Source organism: Pogoniulus pusillus, chromosome Z (assembly GCF_015220805.1).
Source record: "Pogoniulus pusillus isolate bPogPus1 chromosome Z, bPogPus1.pri, whole genome shotgun sequence".
Lineage (NCBI taxonomy): Eukaryota > Metazoa > Chordata > Aves > Piciformes > Lybiidae > Pogoniulus > Pogoniulus pusillus.
Window position 1 is genome coordinate 115029381 of NC_087309.1, and position 14955 is coordinate 115044335.

Below are 14955 nucleotides of genomic sequence, written 5' to 3' on the forward strand. Positions count from 1 at the left end.
TCCTAATCTGGACACAGTCCCACAGAAGTTGTTTATCATAAGGCTCAAGGACAAATTCCTTTGAGCTTCTTCACATACACTACTGCAGCTGCATTTCAGTATACTCAGACCTCATGCCAAAGGCTTGATTGTACAAGCTGACTCTTGTCCCCTCTCCTTCAGCCAGTTTCCAACATATATGTATTTGTATATGTTTAGTACCTTTTATATTCAGCCAACTTTGTAAATAATAGTTTCATTTTACTTCCAAAATTCCGAGTAGTTTGGTTATTTATCTGTGGGGCTAAATCCCAAGTTCTGAGTGGTGTAAACCCACCACACAACAATTTTGGTGTTCCCAATGTGGGGGCTTGATCATAATTTAGAGACTGATTGATTGATAATCAGAATTAGGATGCTAAGATGATGTTATTCTGGGGTTTTTGACATCTGCTTTATCTTGTTGTGACTTATCTGCTTTATAAGTGGTTCTATGTTTCCGTGTGCCATCATCTGTGCTGAATTGGCTCATAGATTTGCTGAGTTGATTTGAAACCTATTGCTTGAGTCTTGTTGGTTATGGAAATTAGAATTATATAATCATAGAATCAGTTAGGGTTGAAAGACACCACAAGGATCATCTAGTTCCAACCCCCCCTGCCATGGGCAGGGACACCCTACCCTAGATCAGGCTTGAATTGCACAGTTGAATTTCCATATGAATTTGGAGAATATGCTCTTCCCGTTACTAATACCTTACTCTAAGAGTGGAGTGTTCCATTAATGTGTTAATCACATTTGAATATTCTCACCATATTAAATACAGTGGATTTACTAATTGTTTTCTGCTGAGAAAAATAGGTAGTAACTTCTTACTACTTTAAAGCCTAGTGTCTTAATTATAAATAGTAAATAATATTTTTGAGAGGACTGAAAACTATGTCTCAAAAAGGGGCTGAACAGAACATCAGCTATAAATTTTTGCCAATTCATTGGGTTGTTATTTACCTATGTAATTTGAGATTCAGAGTTTTCTAGTTTTCTCATGTTCAGTCTCCCTTGCTTGCTTGTTTCTTCCCTCTGTCTATCCCTGTGGCCTTGACTGCTTCTCTGTATTGAGAATTATTTAGGCTGGTAAGAATGCTGATAGTGGGGAACAGAAAATACTCTGTTAGCTGGGAATTGTACAGGGCAGAGGGTCTGGACTTCTGGACTAGGGGAATTAGCTGGGCTATCATCTACTTCTTGGACTATTGTCTACTTCTATATGCATAAATGTATTTGCATATGGGGTCAGCAGAAGCTGTGCTTGCTGATGCTGCTGCAAGTATACACTCTTCTGTACCTGGTCCCATAGCAGCAGTCCTGCCTGCTCCAGTCATGGCAGTAGCCACAGATTCCTAGCCCTGGCCTGCTCCAGCTGCTGCAGGTCTAGCCCCAGCTGCACCAGCAGCAGGAGAGATCCCACTTGATCCAGTTGCTTCAGCTGTAGCTGCAGCCACAGGTCTAGTCCCTGCTCTACACAAAGAGAAGACAAATAGACAAGTGTTGGATGACCCAGATGATCCACATGAAGGAACTTCTAAGGCTATAGACTTGTTTTCCCCAGTGAAAGCTAAACAGAAGGCAGTGACAGAAGATAATGGTGGTTCAGATGTTGAGGAGGGAAAGCTGGGACAGGGTGTACCAAAGAAGGTGAATTAATTCTTGAGGATATTACTTGGCTAATGAAACAACTAAACCACAAGGAATATGACCCAGGAGAGGGCACATATGCTATTAATGAGACAATGAGGCAGCCATTTTGCCTGTCAGCAGCATTTTTTTGTCTGCTAAGGCAATGATTTACATCTTGCCAGGCGGATTTGTGCATTTGAGCAATTTTAACAGCTCTACTGTCATCAGCAATTCAGTCCCTAGTGAGTCTCCCATGTCTCTCCAGTGCTCTGGCTAGATCCGGTACACAGAGTCCTCTAACCTCCTATGTGCTCAGCTCATGGAGCTTTTTCACGTCTGATGGAACGTCTCTCTCAGAGAGTAAACACATCAGCGGGGACAGTGCCACGTCCATTTCCATAGCGGCCTTACCTGTTTAACTTGGAGTGCCCAGCTGCGGCCCTGAGCATCCAGCTATTGCCCCCCTTGCTCGGGCAACACCCTCCGGTCTGGTGTTATTGGCTGACATTAGATTTCGATACAAAAATGTCTGCAGGGTGATTGGCATGTTTGCCAACGCCGGCCCTCTTGAACATGGTCTTTCCCCCTGCAGGCCTGCTGTGGTCTGGCCCGCATGCCTGATTCACTGTTCAGGAGCCATTTGCCGGTGGAGCACCTGTGTAAAACGACTCTTTGTTCACCAATATGGTTAGATGATCATAGTCCATTTTATTTTTGTGATGCAGAGACTTATATGCTTTCTTGCAAGAGGCGTGCTCAACTAAGATTGGTTACATATAGAGGGTACAGGGTTACATGTGAGGCATGGATAAGGTAATATACCATATACCGCCCCCTGCCGCAACCTCCCCCCGATCGTCAGGCAGGGCTAGCGGTGATTGTGGCCCGGTCACGGCGGCTCCACAGCCCAACGGCTACAGGTGGAGGAACCGGCTACCAGGATGTCCACAGATGGTGGCTTTGGCACAGCTGGCAACAGTGATGCCCAGCAAAGCCTCCAGTCCTTCTGTCCATGAGTCATGGAGGAGATCCGCAACCTGACCGTGAAAGACTTCAGAGTCCAGGAGCTGCCTCTGGCTCGCATCAAGAAGATCATGAAGCTGGATGAAGATGTGAAGATGATCAGTGCAGAAGCTCCTGTGCTGTTTGCCAAGGCAGCTCAGATATTCATAACAGAACTGACTTTGAGAGCCTGGATACACACAGAAGACAACAAGACGAGGACTCTGCAGAGGAACGACATCGCTGTGGCCATCACGAAGTTTGATCAGTTCGATTTCCTCATCGACATCATCCCAAGAGATGAGCTGAAGCCTACAAAGAGACAGGAGGAAGTCCGTCAGGCTGTCACCCCTGCCGAGCCTGTGCAGTATTACTTCACCCTGGCTCAGCAGCCTGCTGCAGTGCAGGTTCAGGGCCAGCAGCAGGGCCAGCAGACCACCACCTCTACAACAACCATCCAGCCAGGACAGATCATCATTGCCCAGCCTCAGCAGGGACAGAGCACCCCTGTGACCATGCAGGTTGGAGAAGGTCAACAGGTCCAGATCGTGCAGGCCCAACCCCAAGGGCAGAGCCAGCAGGCACAGAGCAGCACTGGGCAGACCATGCAGGTCATGCAGCAAATCATCACCAACACTGGGGAGATTAAACAGATCCCAATAACACAGACAGAAGTCCAGCAAGGACAGCAGCAGTTCAGCCAGTTCACAGATGGACAGCAACTTTACCAGATCCAGCAAGTGACCATGCCTGCAGGCCAGGACATCACCCAGCCCATGTTCATCCAGTCCACCAACCAGACCTCAGACGGCCAAGCCACGCAGGTGACAGGGGACTGAAGGGGGACACTGCATTAGATCTTCTCCCTGCATGGAGCCAAACCAGCCTGACCTTTACCACACCAACCTGGCCTGATGCCTACATCTGCTTCTGTGATAACGATCTGAGGGTCAGCCTCTGGGGCTGGCTAACTCTGCCCACATGCAGCTGGCACTCCACCCCCTGCAGCTGCATGTGGGGGGTGCTACCGTGTGCCTGGTATCTTAACTCCCAAGATGGGCTCAAGGACACATCCCAGCACGGGTTGCTCATGTTTACCATTTCATGTCCTGTTAGCAAGAAATTCTCCAACATTTTCAGACATCAAATTCTGCTCTGATCTATAGTCAAGGTGTCTGTAGGTGTCTGTATTGAAAGTCAGGATTTTGTACGGCAGAAGAATGTTTAAAACTTAAACTGAACGCAGCAGTAGCCACCTATTATCGAGAATTCTCTTAATCAGAGATATAAGGGGGTGAAACTCTATTAGTTGTAAGACTATCTTGACTTCATCCTGTCATCCACTGATGTAAATGAGCACTGTATTCATCTAGCCTATGTTTCTTTATCATATCAAATAGGCTTGGCTAAGTAGAAGGATGGTTATGTCTAGATTTTGTAATAATTGAAGACTGAACTGAGTCAGATCATACATTTTAACAAGAGAGGTGTGAAGAATTCAAATTTCATTCAGCAGAAATAAGTCTCTCTGATTGCAAGAGCTCAAGTTAAATATAAAGGAGTGGGTAGAATATTCACAGCAAGGAAACAAATACATGTTTTTGCATGTCAATATTAATAAATATTAGGACTTTGTAAATTTCTGTTGCCTTTTACTGTCATTGCATTGCACAAAATTTGTTCTTATTTGTGGCCGTTTGAGGCTAGATGCCTTTAAGAGCACCACAGAGTTTCAGACCTCCAGAAGCTAGAAAAGTCTAGGAGGTGTATTGGAAAGTGTAATCTTTCGATTTCATACCCTTAAGTCCTGCTTCCCTATAAATACATCTGAAAAGTTATATTCTTTCCTTTTTTCCTTTCTTTCTCCTCCTGGGAATTATGAGCAGGTTCTTATCTCTCTGGCAGGGGAATAAGGCCTATTCAACCATGGCAATGTCACCAATTAGGGCTGGAGCTGCCTAACTGGGGCCTGGAGTTGTCTAGCTGAATTTTGTGCTGTGTCACAAATGGAGTGGTACTGGAACAGGAGGGAGAGGGGCAGGGCAAAAGCATGGAAACTTGGGGATTTTGGCCTGGTGTAAAGGGAATTTCGTGTGAAGTTTTGGCTTAATGAGCTTCTGTGTTAAGCCCCATTAAGGCTAGACTATGCATTTCTTTGTATTTTATATGCTTTGCACTATATCGCTATAGCATTGTATCGCTATAGAATTGCTTCTCCATTTAAATTTTCCAATTATCCAATTCTCTGAGTGAGAAGTTTTCTTTTGCCTGTTTGGAGGAGGTAAAAAAGCAATCTGTTCCACTTAAACCCACAACATTATTTTAAATGAATACATTGAGTTAAATTAAAAGAAGAGATTTAGTTTTCCGGAACAGAGTAGGTGCCGTTTAGGACCTAAATAGAGTATTTTGATAACACAGTCTTGCTATGGTATATGGCATTATCTACTTAATTGTGTATGGGGTTACTTTAAAAGACAAGGAGGAGGGTGATATAAACCAAGTATTTTTTTTTATTTGGCAACATGACGGTTTATGGAAACTCAGTGACTTAGTGTTTATTGTTTTATGAGACTGACTTACGTCCCAAATAAGCACCAGAATGATAGTTACCTCTTTTGCTTTCATTTTTCTGTCTTTGACTCCTTTCCACTTGTGTTTTGTTAGGCAGAGAAAGATAAAAGCATGTTGGCTTAATTTACACAATGAAAATACAGAATTAAAGAAAGGTTTTGGTTTCTTGTAGGCTTTTGGTTTTGTTGGTTTTTTTTTTTTTTTTTTTTTTTTTTGTGTGTGTGTGTTTTTTTTTCCTAGAGGTTCCAGGAAGTTGCTAATCATTATGTTTGCAATGTTGAAATCCCAGGTTAGTCTGTGATAGTTCATTTACAAGGATCTTGAGTACTTGATTGGATTCATACAGTTAACAAGGATGTCAGATAGAAAAATTGGACCATTTATCCCTGTAATGTTATTAACTGCCTATTCTGTATAAGATCATTTATATTTTCTGGGGAAAAGTAGAAATGGAGTTATATAGCACTGGTAATCATCACTTTCATTAATAAAATATTTTCTAGTAGCTTTTGTTTTCCATCTATGTCTCTAGAGTCAAATAGTTTCTAAAGTCACTAAAAGTAGTTTCAAATAGCAAGTGAAATCACAACACTTCAATAAAATTAATAAATAAATCCAACATTTTCTCCTTTCATTTACAGGTTTCTAAGCCTTTGACTTACTGTTCTGGTTTAAGCCCATTCAGCTGGTAACAAAGCAACCTCAGAGCAGAATAGAGTGGCAAAATCACTTCTTCTGATCTCCTGACCACAGTTCTTTTGATGCAGCTCAAAATATAACTGGCCTGGACAGCAAGTATACATTGTTGGCTCATGTCTGGTTTCTTGTTCACCAGTATCCCCATGTCGTTTTCTGTAGGGCTGCTCTCTATCAAATCATCCCCCAGACTGTATTGACAATGGGAATTGTCTGACCCAGGTGCAGGACCTTGCATCTGGCCTTGTTGAACCTCTTGAGATTCATCTGGGCCTACTTCTCTGTCTTTTCCAGGTCTCACTGATTTATTCCTACCTGCATAGGTATTTTCCACAGACTGTGTTACTCTTGGAGACAGACTACTCACACAGGCTTCCCCCTCAGATGCAAATTCTTTCAGGCAGTTTCCTTCTCTGGTGTTGGCACCTCCACAGGCTGTAGACAGGATTTTGCTCCAGTGTTGGTCTCTAAGGATATATTAGGACAAATTAACAGGCCATGTATTAGAATGGATTAATTGACAAATGGTACACCGTTGTCTGACAAATACTTTAGAATGTGTAGGCTGAAGATAAGAAACTGACAGGAGACAGCATTGGAGGAAAGGCTGATTGGGAAAACATGCAAGGCTGGTTGGGAAACAACAGCTGGGAATTTAGTAACAAATGCCACTAGCGCCTGCAGCACCCCCACCCTTCCCAGACAAAATGGATGCATGCACAAGAGCCTTTGTTTCATCTGCTCTTCTGTAAACATGAACTTCAGGGACACATGCAGAACACACAGGATTTCAAAATATTTCCTAGCAAACCAACTACAATCTGAAAATTTGTTTGCATGAGCCAGGCAAAATATCCTGCAGAAGCCAGCATTCCAGACATACTGGCATCTTTGATAGGGGAATGCTTGAATTTGTATACAGGGCTGGGTTCTACTGGTTAATTGCAAGATAAGAAAGTGTATTTAAATGGGTAGAATTTGAGGGTTAGGGATTCTGGTAGGGATATATTTGGGACTTCTACATCTGCTAGCTAATTCTTCTGCTAAAGGCTTCTGGGATTATTTCTGTAAGGGATGGATTAAGATTCTGTTATAGATACTTTGTAGTGCTGGGGATTCTGCAATGCTGCAATAAAGGACTTCTGAGAGGACTTCTGAGATTCTCTTCTCTCTGCTTTTCTGAAATTCTGCATGCAAATGGGATTCATATATTCATTACCCAATTGAACCCCAAAACGGGGGATTACTATAAATCTTTGGTCTTATGTGCATGGAGGTGGAGTTTGGCACCTCTTCCTGCGCATGCTGGCCATACGTGCAGGGACAGAGGTTGGACCATGTATAGGGTTAACACTCCTGGGGGAGTGACCCTGAACCTGACCCTAGGGGTCTTGGCCCCTCCCCAGGGGTGGGCCACACTCCAGGTGATGGTTAGCCCACTCCCCCCACTTCCTGTGGTATAAAAGAGACAGGAGTTTCCTGTCTCTTCCCTTTTTCTCTTTTTCCTGTGTTCATGATCACACACACACTGATACTGCATACCAGCACACCACGTGGCAGCCACGAGGCAGAGACACCATCACACACTCGGGTTGTATCTATCCCTGTTTGTATTTTGCTGTTTTTCCCTTCCTTATCCTTTGTAAACTCCCCTACCTCCAATCCCTTTTTCTAAGTTATTGTTAAACTTTTCCTTTTTTAACTTCCAAATCGAGTGAGATTGATTTATTTGGGTGTCCCTACCTTTATCTCTCTCCCTGTCTTTTGGGGAAAGGAGGGGGAAGAGGGGAGGGCACTCTATAAATTCTATAAATTGTCATTGGGTCTATTAAATTTATAAGAGTCTCTGGGAACTTGCATTTGAACCCAAGACAGACCATAATACAATAAAATGGGAGACTTCTCCCCAGGAGCTTGGGCAGTGTGGTATTGAGGGCCATGATTACCTCCATGGGGACGCCTGTGAAGAATCACTCCTACCAACATCCTATCAGCATAGCTACAATGGAGAAAAGCAGTAACTTCTAGTGGATCTTTGTTTCTATGATTGCATTTGGGTAGGTATACATGTAACTGCTGGGAATTAATAAAAGGGTACACTGTACACTCTGCTTATTTGAGTGCGTATGTGAGTGCCTTTGTGCATGGGTCTATGGGGAACAGACCCCCTTTGGAATCTGAGAACAAAGGATTACAAGGGCTCAGTCTGCTTTCTCACCATGATCTAAAGATCAATGGCTTCCTCAGCACACATCTCCTTCTCTTTCCACAACTACATGACTTGGGTATTCACATTGTTGCCTCTCTCATATCTCACTCCTTTCCCAAACAGAAACTCCAAAACAAAAATACTTTTAAATACTTTGTCACAGATCTGCTGATTGACTTAATCTTGGCCAGAGGCAGGTCTGACTTACAGAATTATAGAGTCATAGAATCATTACAATCAGTGAAGACTTTGAAGACCATCAAATCCAAACATAACCTAGCTACCATAGTCACTGTATTATATCCTCAAGCACCACATCCACATGCTTCTTGAACGCTTCGGCAAACGTCATCTTCACCACCTCCCTGGGCAGCCTATTGTAGTGCTTCTTCACTCTCTGTAAATAAGTTTTTTTCTAATGTTCAATCCAAACCTCTCCTGACACAACTTTAACCTATTTCCTTTCATCCTAGTTCTAGTTACTTGGGAGAAGAGAGCAACATCACCCTCCCTACACCCTCCTTTCAGGTAGTGGTAGCAAGCAATAAGATCTCCACTTAGCCTTTTATTCTCCAGGCTAAAATATGCCACCTCCCTCAGTTACTTCTCATATGACATATCTAAATCCCTTACCAGCTTTTTTGCTCATCTCTGGACATGCTCCAGCACCTCACTAACTTTCTTATACTGTGGCTTCCAGAACTGGACACAGTACTCAAGCTGTGGCTTCAACAGGGCCAGACTGGTTTTGCTCATGATCCGCCAGCCATCCACCAGCACACTCAGTTCTTTTGCCACCATCTTGCTTTGCAGCCACTCTTCCCCAGGCGTGTAGTGTTGCTTGGGATTGTTGTGACCAAAGTGCAGGACTTGGCACTCAGTCTTTTTAAACTTTATTGCTTTGCTCTCAGTGCACTGATTTCTCCAGGCCTCTCTGCAGTGCCTCCCTACTCTTGAGGAAATCAACACTTCTGCTTTATTTAGTGTAGCCAGCAAACTTTCTGAGGGTGCACTTGATCCTCTCATCCAAATCATTGATAAAGATATTAAACAGAACTGGGAAACGCCACTTGTGACTGGCTGCCATCTCTGGTGAGACCCCACCTGAAGTACTGTGTACAGTTCTGGAGCTCTCAACACAGGACACTGAACTGCTGTAGTGAGTCCAGAAAAGAACCATGAAGATGATCAGAAGGCTGGAGCAGCTCTCCTATGAGAACATGCCACAAGAGTTGGGGGCTTTCAGCCTGCAGAAGAGAAGGCTTTGAGTAGAACTTGTAGTGGCCTTCCAGTATCTGAAGGAGCCCTACAAGAAGGCTGGGGAGGGACTATTCACAAGGTCTTGCAATGACAGAACAAGGGGTAATGGTTTTAAACTGGCAGAGGGAGATTTAAACTGGATGCTAGGAAGAAGTTTATTACAGTGAGGGTGGTGAAACATTGGAACAGGTTGCTCAGGGAGGTTGTGGCTGCTCCCTCCCTGGAGGTGTTCAATACTAGGTTGGATGAGGCCTTGAGCAACCTGTTCTAGTGGGAGGTGTCCTTGTCTATGATGGAGGGTTGGAACTAGATGACCTTTGAGTTCCTCTCCAACCTAAACCATTCTACATTTCTGTGATTTTATTATATAACTCCATATATAGCAACTCTTAGACTAGACTTCCAGACAGTTTTTAACCCAGCAAAAAGTTCATTTGTCTCTGCCGTGGGCTATGAGTTTCCTGAGAAGAATGCTGTTAGATATGGTGCCAAAGGCTTTACAAAAGCCCAGGCTGAAATGCCCACAACCTTTCTTTCCCTCATCCACTAGGCAGGTCATCTGATCATAGAAGACAACTTGGAGTATAGAGGGAGCTTCTCAAAGCTGCTTACATAAGCCTTGCTGGTAGACTCCTCACCTGCTACCAAATTCCTACCAGACAAATCTAAAAGAGTTATTTGTCTGTAATTGAGTTATTTTCAATTACTAAACTGACAAAAAGAAATAAATTAGATCTGTATGGCTCATGCAGAGTCTAGCACTAGACAACACTGAAGTGACACACTGTGTTTGGAGTTTGTAGCTGGGATGAAATCTGATGTACATGTGAAATTGAAGTTGTAGAAGTCAGAAAACTTCAGCTTCTATCTTTAAGTGCCATGTCTAGTTGAGGAGTATACTATTGAAGATGTTCAAAGTTGCATTGGCAGGCAAAGAGCTTCATGAGCTTCTGAGACAGGTATATATGGAAAGAATGATGTTTCTGCAGAGTAAGGGGGAAAAAAAGGAAGAAACCCACACCTCAAACATTTTGTTTTGACATTCGTATCATGATCTATTTCTACCTAAAACATAATGTTGCATCAGCATTGCATTTTTATTTTCTTCTAATAGTGTTTTAAGCAACAGATGACACTGGCAATGATATTTAATATTAATTTTCTAATGATGTCTACTATGGGACCCTCAACCTCAGCTTCTGGATGGAATGTTCATGCTGGGAATTAATAAAAGGGTACACTGTACACTCTGCTTATTTGAGTGCGTATGTGAGTGCCTTTGTGCATGGGTCTATGCCTGTGTTTAAGGGCATGAGACGACAGACAAACTTCATGCAGTTATGCCATTTCAGATGTTTGTATAGAAAAGAGGTGCCATTTGCTAACATTCCAGCTAATAATCACAGAGTGAATTTCCTCTGAGACTGCAAAAAAATGTTGTCCAGATTTAATAAAGTACAACTGTCTGAAATTTCAGGACATGGGACATCAGAAAAAAAATTATCAGAGACTGACTCCTACATTTTTTTACGCTATCAATTGTCATGTACATGCTGAGTTTCCAAAGAGATATCATGGGCTGGGTGAAGCAGACATTTTCTGTTCAGGAAACAAGCAAGGCCTTTTCTATAATTTTCCTTCTAGATTCCAAAGAGATGCAGGGCAGTAGTTGAGCAACTTGAAATTGGTTTAAGGTTGTTCTGTCTAGTGAGATCTATGCAGAGGGCTGGCTGCTGTATTGATCAGTGAGGTGTTTGCTAAGTGGAGCATGCAAAGGCAGAATACGTGTTGTCAAGTGGTGGCATAATGAAAACTCATGAAATTTATTGATAAAGAAAGCAGATGAGGGCAGCAGTTGGACTGGAACAGGAGACAGAGGGAAATTACAATAAGAGAAGCTATAAGCAAAAGGACAGAAATACACCTGCTTCTTAGGCACACCTCTATTTGAGATATAGATTTAAGGTAATAATTTTAGTGTCTCTTTTGTTGTTTTCCAGTAACACACTCTGTCAACAAATTATCTTGTCCTTCTGTATCTCAGAAAATACACAGGACATCGTCTTTGAAAGATCATGAGGAATGGGAGAGGTGCCCTAAGGACTGAAAGAAAGATAATGTCACTCCAGTCTTCAAAATTATAAGAAGGTAGATCCAAGAAAATAAAAGCCAGTCAGCCTCAACTCCATCCCTGGAATGGTGATGGAGCAGCTCATTCTGGATGTCATCTCTAATCACATGGAAGAAAAAAAAAAAGGCTTATCAAGAGCAGCCAACAAGGATTTACCAAGGGGAAGCCTTCTATGATGGTGTGTTTGAATGTGTGGATGCAGAGAGAACAGTGGAAGTTGTCTTCCTTGACTTACTAAGGCTTTTGACACTGTCTCTCATAACATCCTTATGGGAAAGCTCAGAAAACATGTCTTAGAAGAGTGGATGATGAGGTGCATTGAGAACTGGCTAAACAACAGAACCTGAAGGATTGTGATCTATGGTGCAGAATCCAACTGGGGACCTGTAGCTAGTGGTGCTCCCCAGAGGTCAGTGCTGGATTCAGCCTTGTTCAACATGTTCATCAATGACCTAGATGAAGAGACAAAGTGCACCCTCAGCAAATTTGCTCATGATGCAGAACTGGGAGGAGTGTTTGACACACCAGAAATCTGTGCTGCCATTTAGCAAGACTTGGACAGACTGGAGAGATGGGCAAAGACAAACCTGATGAAGTTCAGCAAGGTTAAGTGTTTTGCACTAGGGAATGACTGTTGTGGAGGCAGGAATTAATGTGTGGCCGAGTTGGGAATTTTATTCAAAAATAGTTATTTTATTTTTCAAAAAACCCACCCCCAAAACTATATATACAAAGATTAATTTAGTTTAATTAGCAGATTCAGTTGCTTGAGAATTATCTACAGGGATACCATCAATAATCTGACTATTTTGGAAGTCAGAAGTTGGGAAATGCTTTAGCCATTAAATTATAGTGGTTTTCTTACTAATAAAGCAGAGCTGAGCCAAAATAACTCACGATCAGGCTGACTTCATCACGGCCTGTCCCACTCGTTCTCCTGCAGAAGCTGCCAAAGAGTCATTAAAAGATATTCAGCTCTTATAAAAGGTGTCAATGGGTGAAGCAATCCCTTTGGAGCAGAGCACCAGGCAAGGGCGGGGGGAGAAATCTCAGGCAGGCACGAAGGTTCAGGCAGTAACCAACTCCAAGCAGGACCAACGCCAAGGCGGGAACCCCCAAAGGCGGGAAGCCCCCCAATATTTATACCCTCGCTAGACAAAGGGCAGAGTTACCACTTCCTTAGGCACAAAAACGCACAGCCAATCCCAGCCCGATTCCAGTGTGGGTACTGCATGGGGCACTCCTCATGCGGGCAGGACCCCTTTGCTTAGCCCCTTCCACGCCTGTGGGGCAGGTGGGGGGGGGGGGGGGAACCAGGCGGCTTCCCCTCTCCCCGGAAGTCATGGCAGGAGAGGAATTTAGGGGTATACAGGACTCCAGGAGAATGACTAACATCATAAATCAGTACAGGTTAGCTATTGACATGCTGGAGAGTAGCTCCACAGAGAACGTTTGAGTCCTTGGTGATAATAAGTTATCCATTGGACAACAATGATCCCCAATGTCCAAGAAGGCAAATGCTTTATTCAGGTGCATTAAGAAGAGTCAATCCAGCAGGTTGAGGGAGATTGTCCTCCTTGTCTATACATCCCTAATTAGATTTCATCTGGAATATTTTATGTCATTCTGGGATCCCCAGTTCAAGAGGAATAGAGACCCACTGGAGAGAATTCAGTGGCGAGGTAGTAAGGATGATTAAGGGACTGGAGCACCTCTCCCATGAGGAAAGGCTGAGAGACCTGGGGCTGTTTAGTATGGAAAAGAGAAATTTGAAGAGGACTTTATCAATACCAACAAATAGCTGAAGGGTGGCTGTCATGAGGAAGGAGCAAGTCTCTTTTCAGTGATACTCAGAAACAGGATGAGGAGCAGTAGATGTAAGCTCAATCACAGAGCAGGATCACCTAGAGTAGATCATACAGGAACACAGGGAGGCAGGCTTTGAATATATCCAGAGGAGACTCCACAAACCACCTGGACAGTCTGTTCCAGTGTTCTTTCACCCTCACAGTGAAAAAAGTTTTCCTCATGTTTACATGGAACTGCCTGTGCCTCAATTTCAGCCATTGCCACTTGTCCTGTCACTGGATGTCACTGTGAAAAGCCTGACTCCCTCCTCTTGGCACTCATCCTTTACATATTTATAAACATTAATGAGGTCACTCTTCAGTCTCCTCTCCAAGCTATAGAGACTCATCCCCTTAAACCCCTCCTCATAAGGAAGATGTTCCATTCCCTTAAACATTTTTATGGTACTGTGTTGACTGTCTGAAGTAGTTTCATGTCTTTCTTGAACTGAGTGGCCCAGAACTGGACATGCTCTTTCAAATGCTGCCTCCCCAGGGTGGAGCAGAGGGCTAGGAAAGCCTCCCTTGACCTACTAACCATGGCACTTCTAATACATCCAAGAATGGTATTCACCTTCTTGGCCACAATCACGGAATCATAGAATCAGGAGCATTCCATATAGAAAAGACACCCAGAATCACCAAGTCCAACCTCTATCCCTACTCTACAAAGTTCACCCTTGAACCATATCCCTAAATACTACATCCAAATGACCTTTAAACACATCCAAGGTTGGCAACTCAACCACCTACCTGGGCAGCCCATTCCAATTCCTGACCACTCTTTCTGTGAAAAAATGCTTCCCAGTGTCTAGTCCAAGACCAGCAGCAGCCTCTCCACAGCATCCTTTCAGATAGCTGTAGACAGCAATGAGATCTCCCCTCAGCCTCCACTTTTTCAAACTAATCAGCCCCAGCTCCCTCAGTCAGTCCTCATACGATTTATTCTCTAGGCCCTTCACCAGCTTTGTTGCCCTCCTCTGCACTCACTTCAGCACCTCAACATCCTTCTTGTAATGAAGTGCCCAAAATTGAACACAATACTCAAGATGTGGCCTCACCAGAGTAAAGTACTGTTGCGAAGGGGATTCTGCAGCCTATGCCAATTGTGGCAGAGGGGAGAAATTAATTCGTGCAAGAGGATATTCTATAAAAATATACAATTTATTAATTTCAATATTCTGAACTCTCAGCACCTCTAACCACTGTATTTTAATATTACTATTTGTTCTTACACGGTACAGAAGACATTCTAGGAATAATATCAAACAATAACTGTGGGAGAATTTCTCCCACAGAGGGGATGTCTGCTCAGATGGCAGAATTGTGACAAGATCCTGAAGGGAGTACTGAAATGATGGCTATGTGTGTATGGATGATAAGGTTTTTGTTCTTGGTTAACAAATTTGGGTATTTTCATGAGTTTTCAGTGACTGTGGTTTAATGGAATAGATTCAGTTTATCATCCTTTTGTAATGGCCAAAGCCCACTCAAATTGGCACAAGATGCCAATGTGACTTTTGTCTCTTGCAAGGGCTCTACAAGGTATAAAATCACTGCCCTAAAATCTAAAAGCAAAT

At 43.2% G+C, this 14955-nt stretch overlaps 1 protein-coding gene across 1 annotated transcript; it reads left to right on the forward strand.

The window, feature by feature from the left end:
• Positions 1-2590: 2590 nt before the first annotated feature.
• On the forward strand, positions 2591-3586 carry LOC135193129 (nuclear transcription factor Y subunit gamma-like). Its single transcript, XM_064176627.1, has one exon. It carries the CDS (start codon positions 2676-2678, stop codon positions 3495-3497), a length of 822 nt encoding a protein of 273 aa, XP_064032697.1. The 5' UTR covers positions 2591-2675; the 3' UTR covers positions 3498-3586.
• The last annotated feature ends 11369 nt before the right edge of the window (positions 3587-14955 follow it).

Excerpts from the sequence above, each read along its gene's own strand:
- LOC135193129 (XM_064176627.1), top strand. The coding sequence starts at position 2,676 with ATGGAGGAGATCCGCAACCTGACCGTGAAAGACTTCAGAGTCCAGGAG.